The sequence below is a fragment of the Labrus mixtus genome, chromosome 21 (assembly GCF_963584025.1).
Source record: "Labrus mixtus chromosome 21, fLabMix1.1, whole genome shotgun sequence".
NCBI lineage: Eukaryota > Metazoa > Chordata > Actinopteri > Labriformes > Labridae > Labrus > Labrus mixtus.
Genome location: NC_083632.1, coordinates 12,459,769 through 12,483,748, shown reverse-complemented (window position 1 = coordinate 12,483,748; position 23,980 = coordinate 12,459,769). Strand labels below are relative to the sequence as shown.

Here is a 23,980-nt window from a genome sequence, read left to right as displayed (position 1 = left end):
GAAGCTTTGCAAGTAGCAGCAAAGAGGAGGAAAATGGGTAAATGTTGAATGTTTGCCATCATTCAGGCTTGTGTGTTTTTCAGACTTAGTATTTGCGCGTGAGCTGCGTCGAAACACCTATAACTTAACTGCACACCAGTTGTTGTGAAGGTGTTTGCATAATTGCCCTACATCACACTTGTATCTCCTCCTCTCAGATGCTCCATTACCATCCAGTAATGCTGAAGCCTCAACATCCTCCTGTGGTGCAGCCAATAGAGCCAAAAACCTGAAACCGCCTACAACCAGCCAGAGACCTTTGCCAGCTAAAACCCAAAGAGAAGGTTGGTCGGGATTGTCTCGTGCTGTTCCGCTTTGTAGAACAATCCTGCTGTAGTGGTCTCGTGGGTTACTTATCTTCTTTGCTACCTGCTCTTCATCAAATGTCTCCAGATGCCGCAGCACAAACTGGTACTGCTGAGACCTCAACGTCTTGTGACGCCGCCAGCCGAGCCAGAGTCCTCAAACAGCCTGGAACCAGCCACAGAGCCCCACTAGCTAAACCTCAAGCCCATGGTAAGCTGGTGCACCCCGCCTGAATATCAAAACCAGACCATGTTTATTTATTAAAGTCCCTTGACATTAGGAAAACCAGAAAGTGTGTGTCAGTAAAAGTCCTGTCATAGAAAGGAAATCAAGAAAGTGTGTGTTGGTAAAGGTTCTTGTCATCGATAATAAAACCAGAAATATGTGTTAATTAAATTCCCCAACAGGAATACCAGACAGTGTGTTTCTTTTACACGATATGTCGAATTCAAATGTAATGAAACAATGTTCATATTAAAATATCTAAATTCATTAAAAATGGACTAAACCTGTGTTATATATATATATATTTGTGTTGAGTATTTACATCACCTCAACTGTTATCAAAGCCAGAGAAATCTGTAATTTTAGCAGAGAGACAAAGCAAAAGGGTGTTGTGTTAAAGAAGTTAGAGACCAGTTCAAATAAAAAAAACTCAAACAAGTATATTTATAAACCAAGTATTTAGCCTCACCAATCTAATGTATCATTAAAATGATCAATTATTTACATGGCATTGCAGGTTGTGCCAACTGTGTTGCTCTTGAACAGCAACTTAAAATGAAATCGGAAGAAATAAGGAGACTGAAAGAAGGTATGTACTGTGACTGTGGTTCTATCTTAATGAATTAATTAAATGTATCTATTACCCCCAAAAAAAGCTCAAAAATTGTTATATTGAAACCGTGCTTTTGACAAACTCACTTTGAATAGTACCCTCACTAGTTTCCACATGTGGGAAAAGGTTTTCTCGCTCTCAGCTTGGCTTAGATTCATGAGCTAATGACACTAAATGCAGCTGAGGGCGGGCCGCCCCCCCTAATATAATGGTAGGGGAAACACTGTTTAGCTTTTAAGTCACACATTTTGGCTTTGGTGTGTCTTTTGGATGGTCTTTTTGTAATTATGCCAGGAATAAGACATTTAGATTTTCGTTGAAAGTAAAATAAGTGTTTGTGTCATCTTTTCTTCTTTTTTTTTCAGAGTTGCTAAAGTACCACAAAGAAGAGGAGGAATGCTGATATAGTTTTAAAGTCACAATGTCTCACGCTGTGCTTAACTTTTTTTTTCTTCCAAATAAATGTCCTTTTTAATGAGAAAAAAGACAATATATAACTCTTTACTTTCTGTCCACTATGTAATGGTATGTAACTGGCTGACCAGCATTTACTTACAAACATGTAAATCTGGTCTTTTGTATTATCGTCACTAAAAACACCACAATGCAATACAACACTGAACAGTGTAAGGACTTTATAAAACTCAGTTTGTGATGATACTGAAACACCATGTTGCCCAATGTCAGTGTGAATGTGAAATGTATATTAGTAGGCAATGAAATGTTAAAGCCGTGTATGTGTTTCCTTTTCAATTTTCTCTGTTTTAAGCCTCAAATATGCAGTATTACATCTTGACAATATCTAATATACATGTGACAAAATAAATAAAGTCATGAAGCTTAACTTACTCTGATGTGCTTGTTTTTGGTCTTTTGAGTTTGTATCTGTCTAAAATATTTAAATAGAAAAATACTTAGATTTATATATGTATCTGATCTGAATTAATTTTGATTTATTTATTTCTACTGTTCAAAATATTCGTGTCTTTTTAAAGATATTAGCACATCCAATGTCGTTTTTTTTATTTTTATAATTATGTTACACTTTACGTCCACTAGGGGGCAACATAACCCAGGATTCTCTCGTCCTCACTTGTAGCTCTGCTGTGGACCATCCATGTATTTGTCGATCTACGGCTCACTTCCTTTCCTGACGCAAGTGCCCGGCAAGGCTGCTGCACGCCTTTTATTTGTGGCCGTTCTACAGCAAAACTGGATTTTATAACGAGTCAAAGTAGACAGACACACCGTAGTATACATTTCACAAGGGCGTAGGTGAGTCCCTCTCGATTTGTATTGAGTTAAAATGATTATTCGCTGAGTGAAGGGTATGAACCGGCTTCACATGCGGGAAGGCCCAGAAATGCTACTTTTAGCTTAGCAACAACTCTACCACGTTATGTTATCAAAAAGGAAATGGCGTTAACTTGTTTACGAACAATCTGAGTGCTATGGCTCTATGTTGTTGTGATTTTTTTTTGTAATCAAACTGTGTGATACATATTAACAGCTATACTATTGTTACATTTCTGTCTGTCAAAGCTAGATAACATTAGCTCCGTGAGGCTGGCGGAGCACATACAACATGAACTCCCTCTGTCGGTTACACAAACTCTTCAATACAATGCCCAATGTTATGCGATTAATATCATTATTTCATACAATGATACGGACAGCAATGAAAGGCTTTAACCTTTGAATTACCAGGTTCAAATAAAGACAAAATAAGCACAAGATTCCTATCTCTATATGTATGCTGCTGACAGGAGACACTAATCTTCTGTGTTTCACATCACCAGTAATGTGGTGTGATTATTAGTCCACTACAATCTGAGAGACTTCGTTTGTCTAGTTCTGAGTTGGCTCCTTCATAGCTTTATCTGTAAGCAGCAAATTAAATGAGTTTGAAGGAATATACATAGTAAAATTAGTATAATTTATTTTATAGAAGTCGTCATGCACATCCTGGAAGAACATCTGTTTTGATACTAAATTGAATTTAGCACAAATGCTTGTCTCTCCTTTCCTCCCTCCATCCTTACAGATTGACAGCTTCCTTCAGCAATGTCTCGTTTCTTTGCCACCGGGTCTGACAGCGAGTCAGAGGAGTCCTCGTCTGCCGATGAGATCACCCCTAAAGCACCCGGGACGACTTTCAAGCAGTCAGTGCAACTTAAAATAAATGGCACAACAACTCTCTTTTTAATTTTTTTCTAGAAATCTCACACACATCTTTTGTTTCCACAGGTCGCTGCTTATTAGTGACGATGAGGAGGACACGAAGAGAATTGTGCGCAGCGCCAAAGACAAAAGGTTTGTGCAGTATCTTCTTTCAGCAGCACATTTTGGTTTTCTTTAGTTTGAGTTTCTGATATATTTATTCTTAAATCTTAGGTTTGAGGAGTTGACCAACCTTATCAAGACTATCCGCAATGCAATGAAGATTCGTGATATGGCAAAATGTCTGGAAGAATTTGAGCAGTTATGTCGAGCGTTCCTCAAAAGCAAGACTATAGTGGACAAAGAGGGGGTTCCCCCTTTCTATATTCGTCTTCTGGCCGACTTGGAAGACTATCTGAACCAGGTCAGTAAAGACTTAACACTACGTCTTTTGCTTTCTATTAAGTTTATTAGCTTGTATAATGTCCAATCTCCCACTCTTTTAACTGCAAAAGATGTAATTAAAATGACTTTCTCTGCAGCTATGGGAGGATAAAGAGGGCAAGAAGAAGATGAACAAAAACAACGCCAAAGCCCTTAGTACACTGCGTCAGAAGATCCGCAAGTACAACAGAGACTACGAAACTGAAATAGCTTCATACAAAGAGGTAAACAAGATTCCTTAATCTCCATAGTCCTCTGCTTTAGTTGTACGCCAAATAAATGCTGGTTAAGAAAAATGAAATAACTTTTTGAACATGCAAGTGGATGTGCTCCAAAGCCACACTGGGCAGCTTTCAAGAAAGAAAGCAGAAGGTAGAATCTCAACGCTTTCTCTTGTTTTCTCTACTAGAACCCACAGGAGTCTGCAGATGAGGAGGAGGAGAAGGAGGCTGGGGATTCTGGTAAGCACGCTCTTAATGCAGATCAACATGTTGAATCACAAGAACTATTTAAAATGTACAAGAACAGAATAAAAGCTTTAAAAAAAAGAATCCCTACAGAACAGGATGGAAGCCTTTCAGGGCTGTGCACCGTGTACATGTCCTGGCAAAAATCACAAACATTATTAAATAAAAGTTATTTCTATTCTAAGAAGTATTAGTTAGGCAAATACTTTGAATAAGTATCATATATGGTTGCCAACAGGGGCAGAACATTTGAGAACCATTACAAAGTGAGTGTAATCATTCAGTTTTATCAACTCAATAAGTCACATATAAAGTTTTGTCCCCCACTTTTTCCATGTTCTCTAGAACTCTGTTGTTTACATTTAAAGGGGCACTATGTAGATTTGGTAGTGAAATTTGAAAGTTGGATGTGATATTCGACCAGGATTGAGGCCAACATATAAACAAATATAAGTACTGCGTTGAACTGACTAGTTATTCTGATGAAGACCATGGTTCCCACTCGTCCTGGAAAACAGTTTACTAATTTTCCAGCACTGGAAAACACCTGGAAAATTACAGAAAAAGTCAAATGTCCTGGAAAATCACGGGTTGTCCTGGAAAATTATTCCAACACTCTCCTCCAGAGTTGGACATTTTCACCGGCACACGTTTATAAAAGTATCTATTTGTTACATAATCCACAACGCAGATTGAATGGAAGTCTACAGATAATGGAGACTTCCATTCACTCCGCCTCCCCTTCGTGCCAAAAGACGATATTTATTTACAGTTTAGTTGAGAGGATGGAGAGAAAAGATCCTTCACGAAAAGAGAAAAAAACACCATGAGTGAATTGTGGCAAAAACTATCAGGTACACTTGGGTTTTCTCCTCAGTTTGAGGTCAGCACATTAACCGTAGTTAGTTAACGTTATTGATGGCGTGCTAGCTTGAACTTAATCTCTCTCTCTAGTCGGTCTTTCTTAGGGCTGTGTTCTGCTATGACTTTGTGCCTGACAAAAGTGAGAGTGAAATACAACTATTTCATACGTTTGATAATTGCCAATTGGCAATGTTTATAAACTGCAGATTGGGAAAGATAACTTTGTCACGTGAAAAAAAAAAAAAAAAAAGGTTAATTTTCACAATGAATAGGTACTCAAGTGTGTGAACCAAACACGGGCAGAATACCTAACCTAACCTTTTACTTTGCTAGCATTGTCTCTTCAAATGCAAAACTGCATTGTTAAGGGTACAAAATGGACCATAACATGATATTAAATGTTTAACCTTTTGAAGCGGTACCTCACAGTGGGTGTGATTAACCTTATTAAAGACTACACTTAATATTGGTGTGGCACGATCACGGACTGTCATACCAGCTCGAACATGGCTGAAAATGTCCTGGAAAATGATCTCTGGAAAAGAGTGGGAACCCTGGATGACGTTTCATTTAGTCGACTTACAGCACATATCCTTACATACTTAGTGGTGGCCTGTGAATTTAGTACAGTACTGTTTGTGTTAACAGCATAATAATTCAACATAAAAGATGTATTAGCATCATCTCTGAAACACATTCTGGTTGTTTTCTTTCACCAGGCTCTTCCTCTGACAGCGATGGAGAGGGAGAGGATGGAGTCTCAGCCAAGGCCTTTTTAAAGAAAAAGCCTGAGCCTACCCCAGATGCCAGCAAGTTCCTCAAGTCTGCAAAGGGATCCGGGGTAACACCTTTATTCATTTATTTTTAACTACTGTGCGAGGGTAAACCTGAGCCAATGTGCTGATGTTTTTCTCGCTCTTGACAGGATGAGTCCTCTTCTAGTGACGATGACGAAAATGAAGACTGGGGCTCAGACACTGTCGACAGCGGGAGCGAGAGCTCGGATGACGGGGATGAGAAGAGCTCCTCCCTGGCCTTGGTCTTCCTCAAGAAGTGAGTGTCCTTCTCCAGAGTTTCTGTGTGTCGTTTAAGGACAGACGGTTACTTCCTTATTTGACACGTGCAAACAAAAAGTACTCAAAACTTAATGAATGCTTTGAATTGATCGGGTTAATTATTTGAGTATGTGTTATGAGCATGAAGCTTGTACCATTGAGATTATGAAATCACTCAAGACATTAGCCTTGGTTAAAGCAGCACACGTCACAGAACTTCTTACATTCATCTCGGCTTTTGCCCCTTGTTAACACTTTGACAATTTACAGGTTTCACAAAACAACTTCCCATTAATTCTGGACAGAATAACTGAATAAAATAACAGCAAGCCCAAGCTTTAATGGTTGATTAGAAGATTTTCCCTCCTACTCACCACTGCACACTCTTTGTCTGTGGTCAGGACTCAGGACTCTGAGAAGAGCGAGAAGAGGCTGGCGAAGAGAAAGAAGCCCAAGAAGAAAGAGCGGCTGGAGGAAGAGGGCGAGGAGGAGGGAGGAGAGGAGGTGGAGGGAGGCTGGGAGAAGGTGAAAGGAGGCGCTCCTATGGTCAAGGTAAAGAACTGTTGGAAAGATAATTGTTCCTTTTTAGATTGACTGCTGTCATGATTGTTGAAATAAAAGGAAGCGGTAGTCGGTACATCAGTGTCTGAAAAGCATATAATGTATATTTGTGCCGTACAAGCAGACTTATTCAGTCAAAGTAATGAGCATCATAAAAAACCTCATTAGTCTGTTTCTCATAGTAAAGAGAAACCTGTAAAGATGTTGGTGTGATTGCATGATATGAATCAACAAATTTGGGAATATTTATTTAATGGTGAATTGTCTTTCCGCAAGGAAAAGCCTAAGATGTTTGCAAAAGGCACAGAGATCAACATTCCTGTTGTAGTGAAGAAGCTGAACGAGATCCTGCAAGCAAGAGGCAAAAAGGGCACAGACAGGTAACACCACGTGTATATATATTTTGTATATGGGGGAAGAAAATGCTTTGATCGTCTTGACCCTAGTAACGTGTGTCATTAAAAATGACGGCCGGTGAACAAATCGTGTAGATTTATTTGCAAGCAGCAACTAATTAGAAAACATTTTCCCTCTCATGTTTATAATTTTTTGTAAGTTGTAAACTGAAACAAATGACACAGAAAAGGCTTTGCAATTGAGCGATACTTATGTCGTCATTAGTGAATAAATCCTCAGCAGCTCCCTCATCTGTTTTTTTTTTATTTTATTTTTTTAAGCATTGCTTGTCTTATTCCATGATCAAGTCTTTTCTGTTTGTTGTGTTTTTCTCTGTTCTCATCTCCTCTCCTTTGACTTCTCTCTTTTTCCAGAGCCGCTCAGATTGAGCTGCTCCACGCTCTGGCAGCCATCGCCCTCGAGAATAACCTCGGTCAAGGTATCATGGTCAAGATCAAGTTTAACATCGTCGCCTCCTTGTACGACTACAACCCCAACCTGGCGGCGTTCATGAAGGTAAGAGCATCTTGTTTTCTTCATGCCGTGATTGATGTTGTGATAACATTTTGTAGCGGAAAGATTACAAAATAAAGACCCATTATACACAATGGTACAATCAAGTTATTTATATTCCTGTAGTATTTATTACGTGTGATTATATTCAGCGGGGAAATGCGGCATAATCTATCTTGCCCGGTGTTTTCAGACTTATCATTCTTGTTCGGTTTCCCTCTAGCCCGACATGTGGAAGAAGTGTCTGGACTGCATCGACGAGCTGCTCGACATCCTCTTCGAACACAACAACATCTTCATCGGGGAAAACATCGCAGAGGACAGTGAGAGTCTGGCAATCTCCGACCAGGTAATCAGTTTCTCCTCTCTGTTCTTTGTTCAACATTCAGACCATCACCAAACTGAATCCCTGCAAATGTGTGTGTGTATGTGTGTCTGTATGTGTATCATCTGTGTTGTGTGTTGTGGCCTTTTTTTCATGATTCATATATGGATGCATCATTATTTGTACGTCTTCAGATGTTATAGAATTGTTTGTTACATCCTGCACAAACTGCATTTTTGTGTCTGTGTCTGGAAAGACGATGAGATCATTTCACTAAACATTAGTTTCTGTATTGCTTGTTTTTCATGTCAGCCATTCAGGGTTCGTGGATGTATCTTAACATTGGTAGAAAGGATGGATGAAGAGTTTACCAAGATCATGCAGAACACCGATCCCCACTCGCAAGGTGAGCTCTATCAGAAGACACACTGAAGACCTCTCTTTAAATGTGTTCTCTTATTACACAGGAAGTCATTTGCAGTGTGATTATTTTCTTCTTGAAACACGTCTTCCTCATTACTTCCTTTCGCTATTCCTCCTCCAGAATATGTGGACAATCTGAAAGACGAGGGACATGTTTGTGGCATCATCGACCGGCTGCTCAACTACATGGAGAACAAGGGCAGCACAGAGGAGATATGCCGCATCTACCTGCGCAGAATCATGCACACCTACTACAAGTTTGACTACAAGGCCCACCGGCGCAGCCTGGGGCTCCAGGGAGAGACCAAGGTAAGATAAGAGGAGTGGTGCAGTCTGCATCAGAGAAAAAGAGAGACCGTTTTAGTTTGAAAAAGGCAAATCCTGTGGTTTAAAGTGGAAGTCTATCTAGAAGTGAGTAAGTTGAATTGTCTGTGCTGGGATTCTGATGGTGCTGCATCGTGTGTGTCTGCTGTCTTTAGTCCGAGCAGGACCAGGAGGAGAGTGAGGGGGAGGACAGCGCCGTCATCATGGACCGCCTCTGCAAGTTCATCTACGCCAAGGATCGCACTGACCGCATCCGCACCTGTGCCATCCTCTGCCACATCTACCACCACGCTCTGCACTCCCGCTGGTACCAGGCGCGAGACCTGATGCTGATGAGTCACCTGCAGGACAACATCCAGCACGCCGACCCGCCCGTGCAGGTGGGCAAACGCACGGAGAATAACCCAAAAGGCAAAGAGCATTGAATGCGTGCTAACTGACTATTTCCTCTATCTTCTCTAGATTCTGTACAACAGAACCATGGTGCAACTCGGCATTTGCGCCTTCAGGCAGGGCATGATCAAAGACGCCCACAATGCCTTGCTGGACATCCAGTCGTCCGGCCGTGCCAAGGAGCTGCTGGGTCAGGGTTTGCTCATGAGGAACATGCAGGAGAGGAACGCTGAGCAGGAGAAGATTGAGAAGAGGAGACAAGTGAGTCAGATAGAAGAATGCTGGGTGTCGTGTAGCTTTGCTGAATGAAAGCAAATTCTAAAGGATGGTGTTGACTATTGTCTTCAAAACACAGAGTAACTTAAAACATGACTATCATAACATTGTTTTGACCTCTTGTCACAGGTGCCCTTCCACATGCACATCAACCTGGAGCTGCTGGAGTGTGTGTATCTGGTGTCGGCCATGCTGCTGGAAATCCCCTACATGGCCGCACACGAGTTTGATGCCCGCCGCAGGATGATCAGCAAACAGTTCCACCACCAGCTCAGGGTGGGAGAGAGACAGCCACTTCTAGGTATGAAACAAGTCTCCTAACTCTTTTCAGCCAGGTCAGTTTAGTACAAAGAGATCAAGAGAGGATAACTTAAACGCTCCGTTCGTCCTGCAGGACCCCCAGAGAGCATGAGGGAGCACGTGGTGGCAGCCAGCAAGGCCATGAAGATGGGAGACTGGCGTACCTGCCACTCGTTCATCATCAATGAGAAGATGAACAGTAAAGTCTGGGACCTGTTTCCTGAGACGCAGCGAGTACGGGAGATGCTCGTCAGGTTAGCATACACATTAGCTTCAATGATTTGATTATGTAGAAGCTGTTTTATTAAGAACTGTACGTGGTAGATTTGAATAATTTGAAGATGCATAAAGTAGATCAATCATTTCAGATTAAGATCATTTTCTGTGGTGTCTGTTAAATTTGTTTTTTTTGTTTTTTTGTTTTTTTTTTACAAATATGTAATGTTCATATATTTTCCTCATTGTTTGCTTTTATAGGAAGATCCAAGAGGAGTCGTTGAGGACTTACCTGTTCACGTACAGCAGTGTGTACGACTCCATCAGGTGAGCACAAGATGCAAGAATTTCTAGCCTGCTGGCAGCAGTTTGTACTTCAGCACTGATTTGTGACCGTTTTAGTCTACAGTTGAATCCTCAATTTTACACTCAGACCAGATTTTTCTCCAATCTAGGATGTAGCTCCACCTACTAGTAAATATGCAAGCCATAGAAGATCATCAATCGTATCGTAAGAGTTTTTACCTGGAAATCAATGGTACAATGTTGTATTTTTTGTGTGTTTCCTCCAGGATGGAGACCCTGTCTGAGATGTTTGAGTTGGAGATACCTACAGTTCACAGCATTATCAGCAAGATGATCATCAATGAGGAGTTAATGGTTGGTGTGACAGCTTCTTCTTCTTTTCCCCTTAGAGTGAATTTGAAGATGCAACTGCAGCTAATTGAATTTACTCCCCTGATTGTATATTCCAGCCAAACTGTTCTAAATGTTTTCTCTCCTCTTCTTCCACCAGGCATCACTCGACCAGCCCACACAGACGGTGGTGATGCACCGCACAGAGCCCACCTCCCTGCAGAACATGGCCCTGCAGCTGGCTGAGAAACTGGGCAGCTTGGTGGAGAACAACGAACGCGTCTTTGACCTCAAACAGGGCGTCTATGGAGGCTACTTCAACAGAGGTGAGTTTAGACAGCATACACTTAAGGTTTGCATTTTTCTAATCCTGGAATGTCTCTTGGTATCAAAAGTTTAAACAATGATGACTGTTTGTTCCTCACATTACAGATCAGAAAGGTGGCTACCAACAAAAGCAATCCTACCAGAGAGGTATGTTCAAAAACACTCAGGCTGCACTTTGAATGAACCAAAAATATTCTGAGCACATGGTGACCTTCCCACAGCTGCAGCCCTCTGACCTCCTGCAGAGTCTGTTTGCTGTTCATTCACTGCTGCGTTAACTTTGTTGCTGACTTAGTTTGGTTGCATATAATCAGTGACTGACTTGTAATGTATTAAAGTTCAGTTAAGGATAAGGCTTATACCATTCTAAAGACAACTAGTTCATATGTCGTGTTATTCAACCAAACCAGGGGCCGCTTGATTCGTCCGATTAAACGCTGCAAAGTTGATACTCTTTGATGATCATGTTTTTCTTTTTGTTCCCAGATCAAAAAGGTGGTTATCAGCAGAATAAGGGGGGCTACCAAGGAGGCTACCAAGGAGGCTACCAAGGGGGCCACCAAGGAGGATACCAAGGGGGCCACCAAGGAGGCTACCAAGGGGGCCACCAAGGAGGCTACCAAGGTGGCTACCAAGGGGGCTACCAAGGGGGCTACCAGAGAGGCGGCTACAGAAATCAAAACCAAAGCAACTACTGAGCTAGGAACCTGGAGATTTCTCTACCGTGTCCTGAAACTAGTCTTCATTCCATAACAACGACAAAAAGTAACAACTTGTGTTCCTGTGCTCTGCGATTGGCCGCTCTCCTTATTTGACTCCAAACTGCTTTCTGCTGATCCTGAAACAGCTGAATGCTATGGCAGTGTGCGCAAGCCCATCATCACTGTAGCTGCAAGTGTGGTGTTTCAGTAAGTGAAGAGTTTTAAGGTTATTATTGACAATAGAAAATTTTGCAGTGTGACTGGCTTTCAGCAGTACAGTCAAGAAACATGTGAAGTATAGTTGACTTATACTTATCCAATAAACAATAATAAACAGTGTGTTCTGAGTTTTCTTTTCAACACTTTTATTAGTTTGTATATAAATTAAAATGAAGACCATAACCCCCACCTCCTCGTTCTTACAGAACCCTGGTCTAGTGAATGATCAACTTTGTCAGGTCGTGTGGCGTCAGGAGTGTTAAGTGAGCTATCAATCTTGTTCTTGATCAAGCATTTATGAGGGAGTTTTGTTTTGTTTAGGAAGTTCCACATTTAGTACAACACATGGGTGATAGTATACTATCTTTTGTTTGTTAACAGGACAAATTGAATTTAAATGCCAGAAGCCAAAATGAAAAGATTTCTTCTTTTAAAAGTAGAGAGGAAAGTGTTTAAAGTTGTGGAGCTTAATAAAAGCACTGAAAGAATGGCGTCTTGGACTGCTGAGGACCACTAAGTGTGCAGAAAACAACAAAGAAAATCTATAAAAAAAAAACACTGGTTTTATATTCAGAATACTCTGTTGTCTTGGCATCGAAAATGAAAAGCTGCTGGTAGGAGCAAACGTTTATGGATGAATACAGCTCCTGCATTTCATTAAAAATCCAGACTGAAAGAACTTTCTTTTAATTCAAGGAAATCAACAGGAGTGAGTGCATTCTGTTCAATGCAGGGAAATGCTCTTTGGAGTCGAGTTACACACAAAGACAACCCAAACACATTTAAAAAAAAGTATGAGCTGTAAATAGATCCTTGATTACACTGGCTCTTCAGGTAGTACAAGACATGAAGAAAAAAGTTTCAGGTGTGTTTATGGTAGTAAGAGGAAGGCAGAGTGTATGAGGAAGTTCTTTGAAGAGATCAAAATGCTGAATATGAATACGCTACATGTGTCAGTTGGGCATACTTTGTGCGAAGATATCAAACCAATGAGGCAACAGCCATGATTCTCTTAAAGCAGCTCATAGGGAACTTAATTTATGACAACTAATGGGAAATCAATCGTACAATGTAATGTCAGCAAATTCCTCTTCAGTTTCTCTTACACAGAAATATAGATGTACCTAACCCATGCATGTTTCCTGCTTGATTTAATACATCAGTCAATATAAGCTATTCTTTGTGTTCTGGTGTGTTCAGGAGACAAGAGTTTCTGGTACTTCAACTCAATTTTGATTCTGTGATTTTGAGAACCCAACCCTGTAATCTAGAGAATTACTCATTTTCTGAGTTTTGAGTTCTCCATAATCAGGCTCTCCTGTGATCTAGAGATAAATTATCTAGCTCAAGAAATCCTCTCTAGCTTGTTCAGGATAGCATGTACATTTAATCAGCTGTAATGACAGAACAATATTTCTTGTTTGAAGATATCCTTATGGATGTTCTGGGCTTCCATACATGTTCTTATTCTGTTGGTAGCCAGCATATAAGGGGTTTAATGGTCCAGCAGCAGTTTACACTCACTCACAACATACTTTCCCCTCTTGTTTGACTGCCTTTTATTTCCCTCCCCTCAGACTCATCCTCCTGTAGAATTCTTTCCTCAGCAGGTCTCTCTCTTTGCGGATTCCCTGCAGCACTGTGCGATTCTCCTGAGCCCGACGTACCAGGTAGGGCAGCGTGTCATCCACTGAGCCGTATGGCACCGACTTATAGACAGCATAGCCCTCCTTAGCTGGAGAGACAATAAAACATGTTAGAGGAGTAAATGTACATAAAGTGAAATAACACAAATACATGTAACTAAGACCCCATTAATCAACTGTAATGCAATTATAGGTAGTAGTACAGTTTGGGTTTTTTTGTTTTGCAAATAATTTGTAAATGTAAAGAATGCCCACTGAGGCAAAGCTCACCCAGAGTGAGGGAGACATGATCACACATTCCCAGCAGCTGGCCAAAACACACTGAGCCTCCATCTTTGTCTATCCCCAACTCTTCCATCCTGGCCATGATAGACAAAAAAGAGCTACATAATGTACAAGAAGTAACAAAACACGGGACTAGATGCCAATCTTGGGCCAATAACAAAAGAGGCCCCTGAGAATTGAACATTTAAAAATCCAACCTTTTTTATTTTTATTTTTATTTTTTTATTACATCTGATAAAACAAAAACACGAACAAGTAAAGTTTGGGTTTGAATCGAACCTTTTGGCAGCCTTTCTCACTGACTCCTCGTTGTGAGTGGCCACTATGATCCTGTAGCGCTCAGGCTTCTGGGATATGGCCTTCAGCATCACGTCAAGTGAGCCGTTATAGCTGCACAAACACAAGCAAATGTTTTGTTCTATGTTCATGAGGGTTAATCCACCAATGAATTAGTGCACTTTAGTAGATTCAAGCCATGTAAAAAAAATACAAGATTGATCCCTGTTTCTTTGATAAAAATGTAACCCAGACAATCACTAAAATATAGTTTAATGTTCTTCAATCATTGGTATTCATTTACTTGAGTGTAATTAAAAAAACACTGCCTGTCACGCACCTGACATTGGTGTCCTCCCAGCAGTTGTGGATGGGGTCCAGTTGACCCTCTTTCTCTGCCACCTTCCTCTCTTTGTCCATGTAGGCTCCCCGGACCAGCTTGACCCCCAGACAGAAACCCTCCTCCTTGGAGATTTGCAGAGCTCCTACCAGGAGAGACCGAGACTCCTGAAAGTCACAGACACAGAGAGGAGAGAGTTTCATAAAGTCTATTTTAGTCTGGTATTAAATGCAGTCAATAGAGGTAATTGTTTTTATATTTGCCTTCAGGTAACACTGATATGTGTTCCAAATCCAGACGCCATCTTTGTTAAACTTCTTCATCATCGCCATGGTAACAAGAGCGAGAGCGGGGTTCATGTAGGTGTATTCTGCATCTACGAGGACTCGCACTTTGTTTACACTTGCCTAACAAACAAACAAACAAACAAAATATAATGTTTATTTTTCTAATAATGAGTCATTTGTTTTTGGATACTTCAGACTCTTCAGGCTAATGTTCCTGTAATTTTTCACATCTGTATACCTCAGCTATTTTGTTGAGTCGACGCAGGCCACAGAGAAAATGAGCAGCTTCACGTTCATCTAAACCAGGGAAGTCAATTGGCTGAAAGATTAAAAGTTTATGCAAAGGTCAGAAGTCATCAAACAGACACATCAAGTGTGTGTATACTGACGTGGGTAAATGAAAGACATCCAAACAAACTAGGTTATCTTCATGTGTTTTGGACACACCTCTCCGTCCATTGCCTTGACAACAAGATCCAAGTCATATGGTTGCTGTGTGATGATGGTTGTCAGTTTCACCTTGATGTAAACAGCAAATACTTATCAGTGTGAAGTTAGAAACAAAGTGTACACTTAATAAAAATAAAGAGTAGACACTATAATATATTAGGTGGGGCGGGGGGTTAAAAACTACCTGGAACACCTGTTGGCACACCAAATCCTGAAACGTGTGCTCTTATCTTTTTTCCCACAAATTTGAGCTAATTTAAGATACCGTCTGGCTCAAAAGTTCAATTACAAAGAGGGAGACAGTTTTCATTTTTTTGGGAGACAACAATGTTATTTTCATTTCTTGGAATTACACCAAATCCTGTTCCTTTACTTTAAGGGCTTCATAACGGTAATAATCAAACTAACGGGTGATGTTACAGTGGCTTCCTATACGAAGTCTACGGTGGTCTTACACACAGCTCCGGGCTGAGCAGGGCTGTGATCTTCAGCTGCATCATGGGGTCTTTACTCCAGGCATTGCTGTGAGACATTCGCACACATTCCAACATGGCCTCCATGTTGTCGTCATATCTCTTCTCTCTAGTGGTGACACAAAGCAGAAGTGAGCTTCATTTGATTTCTTCTTTTGATGTGCAAAAAGCATCTCGCTTTAGGACAGCAACATTCCCCATGAAAGCCCTTTCTTTTATAACCCTTGGACCCAATTCTGGCCCAATTCTTTTTTTTTTAAATCAACAAATAGAGAGCAATGTGAGCTGAGTTTGTCTCACCCTGTGCTTTCTCCCAGATCCTCCTCGATGGGCACTGCCAGCATGGGCCTCAGTCCCAGCAGATTCATCTTCTCCATGGATTGAGAGATCTCGCTCTCATTCTCTCCAGCCACAAACTGGGCGTACACAGTGGGCCTTAGGAGCATGGAGAACCCCCTCCTCCCCAGGATGGTACGAGATATCATCATGAGCTTTAAGAAGAGAGGAAGAAGGAGAAGCAGACAGAAGAGCGATGAAGGTTTTCTCTGATTTGACCTTAACTCTTATTTTTCTCATTTTCATTCAACTTAATCTTACCTTCCCACAGTTGTTAACCAGTACAGGGAAGGAACAGAGGTGAAAGACGCCCAGAGCTCGCAGCAGCTCGCCAAAACTCTTCACCCTGAAAGCTTTGGGATCCTCAAAGGCCAGAGTCTCTTCGAGGAGGTTAAGCTGTTTGACCGCCATCGTCCTGCAGGCCTCAGTGCTGGTCATCCTCAGCAGCATGAGGCGAGGGAGTAAAGGACGCAAACGAGAGTAAAGCATCGTCCCTGCAAACTGTGTGGTTTTGTCTCACCGATTCGGCTTGTTCCTGGAGTCTTAAGGAGTGGGAGTGTTTGTGGAAAAGACGCTGAATGTTACAGTAATTGAAGTCCCTCTCATGTCAGACTCTGTTGGAAGCACAGCCGTTAAAGATGTCAGTGGTGTTAATGCAGTAAACGACCTATAACTGCATGGTGCTTACTGTCAATCTAAAAGAAAGAAAAAAAAGATGCAAAAAATCTCTTAAATAAAAAAGCATAAGCAGATCCAACTAGATATGCTTCTTTACTTACAGTATACTCCCCAAAATAAATTCCCTCTGACAGTGCTTATATAACACAAATGTATCATTTATCGATCTAGAAAACTAAAAACAGATATAATGAACACATCGTGGATTCTGCAGTAAGGTATAGGAACACAAGTTGCTTCTTTTCCTAATTGAATGGTCTGATCGGCTCTTACAGCAATGAAGTTATCACACTTTTAATAATACGCGAGTGAGTGTCCTCCTACAGAAACAAACGAGCCTGAACTTAAATCTAAGAATGCTTACGAAAGTCAGCCGAAACACTTACCCGCCTTCTCAGAGTATGTATTCAGGAAAAGCTCAGATGATAAAACACAGCGAAGCAGGTGAGATCTCAAGTGTGGACCTGTTCAATTCATCCTCTTTTGACTCTCTCGCCTGTTAATAAGTGACTACTTGGAAATTTGAGTAAACATCAAGTTGACCCTTAGCATGAACCCACTAGTGTTCTGACACCCATCAAATACTAACTTTGTATGTTTCTCAGGGGTTTGAGATGGTAGCCCAAAGTGGGTCAAAGACATGTATCAGTGTTCAACTCTATTTATAAGTATAGCATTAATTTCCCCTATAAAGTTTGTCTAATATGTGAATCTATGTTAAATATTTAAAACTGTACCAAAAATGCAGAAAAAAATGTCTACAGGGTTGTTTTCCAAATTATTCTTTTTTCTTTGTAATTGTTTTTTTTTAGGCTAAGAACAATACGTTTGTAATTTAAATCTTAAATCCTGTCAAATATAAAAAAGCCTCTTGACTTAATTTCACATTTTTGGGTATTTGTTTGTTGCCCCTTTTGAATGAACAAATAGACCACAAAAACTCTTAACAAGAAAAGACAACACAGTGATTCATCAAAAAAAAAGCTTTGAAGAGGTCAATAGGGTACTGAGTAGCTTGAGTCCACACATATTTTCTCTAAAAAAGACCAAACAAAGTAACAAGATGAGGAAATTATTAACTGCCATCTGCTGTCATCCTTGTCGTGTATTTTTGACCAAACAAACTGACATCCCTCTGACATTAAAGGACACTCAAACCCTTAGGACACTGGCATGAATGGAAAAAAAAATCACAGAAGTTTTTTTTACAAAGAAGAGCCGATGCTGTCATTTTCAGCAATAAAAAACTTCAGGGCCCAAGATATACAAGTTATCATTTAGCAATTAAGGAAGGTTGAAGGCAATTATAAAACTTTGTTAAAATATGTCACAATTAATGTTAAGATCAATTTATAGTAGCTTGATTAAGAAATGTGAAATATCTGCACCATGAAGCCTGTACTATAAGAGCATGCTCTTTTAGGGGGGTTGTTCTTTTCATTTCAGGACAGGAGGCGATCCACTGTTGATCTGGGTGTCTCCCATTGGAGTTGATTTTGAACTACCCTAATGTCCTGAAATTAAAGGAACAAAAAATATGATTTTGATGAAAAAATATTGACATGCATCCCTTATCAAATTTGAATGAAAAAATGATGACCCCCGTCCTGACTCAGATTTTAAGAAAAAATGCGGATCCTTGACCTGATGCAAATTTTGGGCAAAAAATGTTGACCCCTGGCCTGACTCAAATTCGATGAAACAAAGTTGACCTGCGACCTGACTGAAATTTTGATGAAAAAAAATCATACCCGCATTTTTGTTAGTATCAGAATCTGTGTAAAGTTCTGTCTAAACCGTTCTGTTGAACTAGCTTTGTAGTTAGAATCAAAACATGAGAGTCGTATCAAACTATCTATTTAACACTTAGCAAGATACATACGTGCAAATCAATCAACTTCCTAAAATACCAAACTGTGTAAAACAGAACACTTTGATAGTGATTGAAAAGATGGCTGCGAAACCAGAGAACACCGTGTAACAAAAAAAACAGTTCAAAAGATTTGAATCACAAATTAAATTTTTTTTATTTTTCACACTGGAATGGATAATTGAAAAGAAAATACAGCTATTTACACATTTAAATCAATTTCATTAATCAGTTCATCACCTGAATTGTTGGGAACACACACAAACACACACACTGGCAGTACATTGGACTACTTGAACTAATGCTACAAATTGCTACAAAGCGCTATTAAACCAAATCATTCTGTCCACATTAGGCTTTTTAAAACACAGCTCTTGTGCTCATATCAAGGTAGGACCCTTGGGGGTGGGGGTGGCCATGCTGGTGCTGTCTGTACAGATGCCTGAACGGGATGGAGAGGGACGAGTGAGGGTCCTGACGGAGCCGGAGAGGGTAGGACGGAAAGGAATGGTAGAGGGCCTGAGGTGGGTTAGAGGAGGGCATGCTGGAGGGATGCGATGGATCCAGCTGGGGGAGAAGAGACGGGTGGTGCAGCACCATATCTGGGCGGTAAGGTGCAACAGGATTGAACTGAGGGATGGCACCTCTTTCAAGTGGAGGGTAGGAGGAGGTGGTGGAGGAGGAAGGAGGGGGGTTGTGCAGGTTTTGAGGATGTGCCGAGGGAGCAGAGGCAGCAGACTGCTGGAAAGAGGAGGAGACAGCAAAGCAGGAGGAGGGTTGGAAAGGAGGGTGAGGGAGGGAGGATGGTTGGTGTGTGAATGTTGAGGGAGTAAAGGCAGGAGCAAGGGAGGGTGCTTGGTTCTGGAGGTGCAGGGCAGGGTGGGCAGAGTTTTGGTGCATGTTTGGAAATGCTAGATTTTGCATGTGTGAAGGGACAGAGGGTAGGGGGAAAGATGTGGGGGCACCGTGAGGGGGAAAGGAGCAAGGCAGAGTGGGAAGAGGATGGTGGTTTTGATTGAAGAAGGGCGGAAAAGTAACTGGAGCAGGATCAGGATTTGCAGGAAGGATATTAGGATAGATAAAAGCTGCTGAGCTGTGATCGCTGGGTGAGTTATTTAGATGAGCTGATATTTGATCCTGCAGACCAGACGGAGCAGAAAAAGAGTTGTCCGTGGGCGTGTGTGGGCTGATTGTCTCTGGGATGGCGTGATAGGTGTTGGCAGCCGGGGAGGAGGATGAGGAGCACAGGAGTGGCTGTGGAGAGGAGGAGTTAGAAGGAGGCGGGGTTGGGAAGGTGAAAGTGGTCTGCTGAAGTGAGGGAGTAGTGGTGGTGGACGAGGAGGGGAGAATGGGGGATGAAGAGAGGATGGAGGGATAGTCCATGGAAGGGATGGAAGGATGAGGATTAGATGTATCAGAAATGTCAGAAACGGAGAGGGAGGAGAAGGTGGAGGATGGTGGGGGGAGAGGAGCTGAGGGGAAAGAGGAGGAGTTGGCATCGGGTGCCGGGAACGTGGAGGTGTAAGCTGGTTCACCCAGAGTGTCTGATCTGTGGAGGGGGGAAATCAAAAAAATAAGACATCAGTGCTGTAGATGAAAAAATGTATGCACAATAACTTTAATGATCTTGAATTTATTCAACACAAATATTCACTAGTTTCAGCTTCCTAAAGGTTTCTATGTAAAGTCAAACTTTGGAAAAGTGAAAAAAATATACAATATATTTAAGTATAAGTATTTCTTTTTTTCCGCCCCTACCTTTCAATCATACTATTTGCCATCTCACTTCCTGCCGTGTGCTGCATCCCATTGGCCATGGAGAGGCCGATGTCTGATATCTGGGAAGCCATGAACGCCTGGCCGAGGTCTAGTGTCTGCTGAGGGACCAGAGTGTCCTGATACGCTGCTTCGCCTGGTCTGAACCCGCAGGAGGGGTCAGGCAGGGGAGGGAGAGAGGCCAGAGCAAGGGCCTGCAGGTCTGCGGCGCTGGAGGTGGAGGTTATAGACTGTGGCAGGTGCTCAGTGGAGTCGCATGGATCACAGTTCACTGAGAGAGACAGAAATGTGGAGATAGTTTAGGATGAGGCAATTTGAGGAGAAGAGGTCTGTCTGTTGTTTGCTTGTTGTTTTTTAAAGTAGAGTTAATCTGAATATTATGCTCACCAATATCCAAGGTTTCTGACGAGACGGATATTTTGCGCTTCTGTCTTGCGTCTCTTTGTCTGCCAAAAGAAAAAAAGTTTAAATCCTCCGTAATATGTTTTTTATATTATATTATATTATATTATATTAATATATATTTTTTTAACGCAGGTATTAGTTGTGAATTACTTTTTGCTGTTCATGCCGTCCTCTCTGAAGCCTTTAGCAAACGGGTTGGCGTTGATCTTGAGGTCTGTGATCTGAAAAAAAAAACAAAAAAAAAACACAATATAACAGGTGGGTTATGAACTGCACCGATAGCAAGGCCCTTTACATGTGAACTTCTTTCTTTATATGTAAATGCTGTTTGGTGGTACCTTGTTGTTCTGGTACGCTGTGACTGTGATAAACTGGGTCTCAGGGAAAACAAAGGAGTGTTGCCCTCCGCCCCACCTCAGCACGTCTCTGGCTTCGATGACATGAACTCTGGGCTGATAGCGATGCAGCGAGTGCAGGATTATCTGGAAAGGAAAAGAATTGAAATTAAATCTAAATTCACCACAAAGAAAAAAACCAGTGTCGGTTTTGAAATAGTTTCCACTGTGTGATTCCCCGTCAGTCCTTACATGTCCCTGGGTGTCCAGTGTGTTGTTTGTCAGCTTGGCGTAGTGAAAAGAGATGGTGCGGTCCTGCCAGTGAGCACCCGTCGCAGGGGAGTCAGGGTGGATGAAAACCCGGTCTGGTAGCCTCGCCTCGGCCCCACCCACAGCCTGCCAGCCGCCACCTTGGAAACGGTAGCGGGAGTTATCTGCAGGGATGATGTCCAGGAGCAGGATGTATCTGAGAGAGGGGTTTAGGCCTGAGAGCTTTAACCTTAACCCGGGGAACATCCGTCTGAAAGAAGGAGGGAGAGTAGAAGTTGAATTCACTTTTGAGTATGATTCCTTGAATCAGTGCAGCTTGTTGATCTGATTGGTAATAACTTAGAGGTGGGGTCAAAGTCACAATATCCTCTCACCTGCCCTTCTTTGTGATGATCATCTCTGTGCCCACCGAGCTGAACTGTTTCCATAGATTGGCGTTCTCCAGCTCCATCTTCACCTCTTCTTTTGGGGTGTTTGTGGCGGGCTCGTTGGGTCCAGGGGGAGGAGCCAGAAGTCGAGGGGGCAGGGCTTTGGGGTTCACATCGCAGGCTTGGGGGAACAAGGGCATGTGTGCTGGAGGCTGCCGTTCTGGAAGAACAAACAAATTCAGTGTTGAATGGTTAAAAATAGGCAAATCAATGTGGAGAGCATGTTTTTATAACTGGATTCATTTAAACAACTGGGCCAATCAGTGCTCAAAACTTTCAAAATAGATTTAGCTGCCAACAAACTACTATCTATATATCTATATATCTATATATATATATATCTATATATATATAGATATATAGATAGTAGTTTGTTGTATATGTGTAACTTACAGATTCAAAATACACAACATTTTCTGAAGTGTTGGAAAGTGTTGTGAGATCATTTCAGAGGTCACTTGAAAAAACTTTTTAAACATGAAGTCTTAAAATGCTGAACAACTTTTTTCCATAGACGCCCTGTCAACACACAAACTTGCATGCATGCACGTCCGCACATTCTCCCTCACCTCTGTAAAAGCAGTCTCCAATCCTTTGCGGTCCCAGACTCAAACTGGGGTACATCTCCAGGCTCAGCATTTTCCTTGTCCGTGTTTGTCTGTCTACTCGTCCTCTTCAAACTGACATTTCAGTCCTCAGCTCCTGCTGACTCCTTCTCTGTATCCTTTCACAAATCAGCAATCCTTCTGTTCTACCGGAGACCTTTCCTTTTTAAAAATGTTCTGCTCCTGGTCTTTACTTTGTTCCTACCTCTGTGCTGTACTTTGCTTCAAATGCACACAGCGGTGACTGGCTCTGTTAAATAGGTGTGTGTGGAGCTTCACACCTAAGGCCAAATGGCTGCTGGGTCCCCACACACTGCCCCCATCTTCCCTTCTGTCCCTGCTCGACAAACACAAAAAAACGCAGTTGATTTAAGAAATATGTAGGGTCAAATAGAAGAAAACGTATGTTGTTTGTGTTGATTTATGTCAGTATAGCTTGGGATAGGGGCCTTATTCAGAATCTTATTTGTACCATTCTTTCCTATTTTCATTTGACTTAGCTTCTGCATTATCTTCCACTCTGTCTCAGGAGCATCTCTACTACTATCTTTGAACAGCTGTGGTTAAAAATACTTTAAACTTTGCATTCTTCATAAAAAGCCTGCTGAATAATATGATGTGTTGCTGTCAGTTAACATACACAACCTACACACAGTAGTTCAAAGTTCCTCAGCCTAAACTAACAGTGCCAAAGTTTAGCTTCAAATGAAGCCTACACATAAATACTTATAGATGAAGTGAAGTTAACAATCTGAATAATTCCTCGGTCATAGTATGTCAGGAAAAAAACAGCTCTCATGCAACTGCCATTAGTAACAGTGTTGGTGTGCGTGGTTGATAAATTTTTTTTAAAAACTTCTGTTGTACGTGTTACCTACAGATTCCTAAGATTACATTCTTATTTCTGCTCCCTCTCACACACACACACACACACACACACACACACACACACACACACACACATAGATACGTAGCGGTTTACTGGCAGGTCCCCTGTGGCTGTTTGACAGTTTGATGACATGTTTCTTCCTCTCAGCAGTCGGCCTGTTTAGCCTCTCTGCAGGGAGTCAGCCTTCAATGAAGGTGGAAGAGGAAGACAGTTTGGCCAACGGCTGCAATATGGCCACAACACAAACATGAATGTCTAAAGGTTTCTATAAGAAGTTTGGATTCAAATGTCTATATGACAGCTGATGGTGGGCGAGCGTCTTCTCTAATATGTAGCACTATTTATTAAGACTGATGGATCTACTGAGTAGGTGCAGATTTTGCTGTGTTGGGAAGGAAATGTTCTGAGCAGACAGGATTTCTCGTGAAAACACAATAAAACCCTGAATGTGGACCACACAGACAAATACCCTTGATGGTATACAGACAGTTAGTCGGTATGAGCTGTGGTCAACCATCAGAAAACTAATGTATTTTTTATTGGACTGTGGCCTACTGATTGGTTAGTGTGCACTGGTGGGATCATGTGTGCTCATGTGTGTTTGTTACTTTGGCTTTGATTTAATTTACCCCAATAAACATACTCATTTATTGTATCTTATAGATTGAACATGTGTTTTTTAATGTACTGACGTGAATGAACTTCAAACACTAGATGTGAAAAGGTGTCTTTAAAGATCAAAATGTGATCTGGTTTAAGAACATACACTTTAATGCAGTGGTTCTCAACTGGTCTAGCCTACCACCGACTGCTTCATGAAAACCGTGACCCAAATTTCTGATGTTTTT

The 23,980-nt window shown here is 41.4% G+C and overlaps 3 protein-coding genes across 4 annotated transcripts; 1 reads left to right on the top strand and 2 right to left on the bottom strand.

The window, feature by feature from the left end:
* The first annotated feature begins 2,299 nt into the window (after positions 1–2,299).
* Positions 2,300–11,903, top strand: eif3c (eukaryotic translation initiation factor 3, subunit C). 2 transcript variants are annotated; one of them, XM_061027675.1, is made up of 23 exons: positions 2,300–2,458; positions 3,228–3,345; positions 3,431–3,496; positions 3,578–3,767; positions 3,886–4,011; positions 4,197–4,248; positions 5,838–5,959; positions 6,044–6,171; positions 6,575–6,725; positions 7,017–7,114; positions 7,505–7,646; positions 7,867–7,992; positions 8,281–8,374; positions 8,513–8,700; positions 8,871–9,095; positions 9,178–9,369; positions 9,514–9,685; positions 9,779–9,938; positions 10,162–10,227; positions 10,473–10,560; positions 10,697–10,862; positions 10,969–11,010; positions 11,350–11,903. In XM_061027675.1, the coding sequence occupies exons 2-23, from the start codon at positions 3,248–3,250 to the stop codon at positions 11,559–11,561; spliced, it is 2,904 nt and encodes a 967-aa protein (XP_060883658.1). In that variant the 5' UTR covers positions 2,300–2,458; positions 3,228–3,247; the 3' UTR covers positions 11,562–11,903. The 2 variants fall into 2 exon arrangements, with proteins under 2 accessions (XP_060883658.1, XP_060883657.1); XM_061027674.1 differs by having other exon boundaries at positions 7,011–7,114.
* Positions 11,904–13,325: 1,422 nt separating this feature from the next.
* Positions 13,326–17,032, bottom strand: prodh2 (proline dehydrogenase 2). Its single transcript, XM_061028444.1, has 11 exons — positions 16,941–17,032; positions 16,138–16,571; positions 15,841–16,031; positions 15,523–15,649; positions 15,065–15,136; positions 14,856–14,936; positions 14,594–14,737; positions 14,331–14,497; positions 13,994–14,104; positions 13,700–13,788; positions 13,326–13,518 (listed from the first exon to the last, which is right to left on the bottom strand). The coding sequence occupies exons 2-11, from the start codon at positions 16,363–16,365 to the stop codon at positions 13,343–13,345; spliced, it is 1,386 nt and encodes a 461-aa protein (XP_060884427.1). The 5' UTR covers positions 16,366–16,571; positions 16,941–17,032; the 3' UTR covers positions 13,326–13,342.
* A 1,524-nt stretch (positions 17,033–18,556) lies between these two features.
* Positions 18,557–23,250, bottom strand: tbx6 (T-box transcription factor 6). The gene is made up of 8 exons (XM_061028917.1): positions 22,208–23,250; positions 21,585–21,798; positions 21,193–21,460; positions 20,944–21,087; positions 20,756–20,826; positions 20,588–20,646; positions 20,183–20,471; positions 18,557–19,973 (listed from the first exon to the last, which is right to left on the bottom strand). The coding sequence occupies exons 1-8, from the start codon at positions 22,275–22,277 to the stop codon at positions 18,785–18,787; spliced, it is 2,304 nt and encodes a 767-aa protein (XP_060884900.1). The 5' UTR covers positions 22,278–23,250; the 3' UTR covers positions 18,557–18,784.
* Positions 23,251–23,980: the final 730 nt, after the last annotated feature.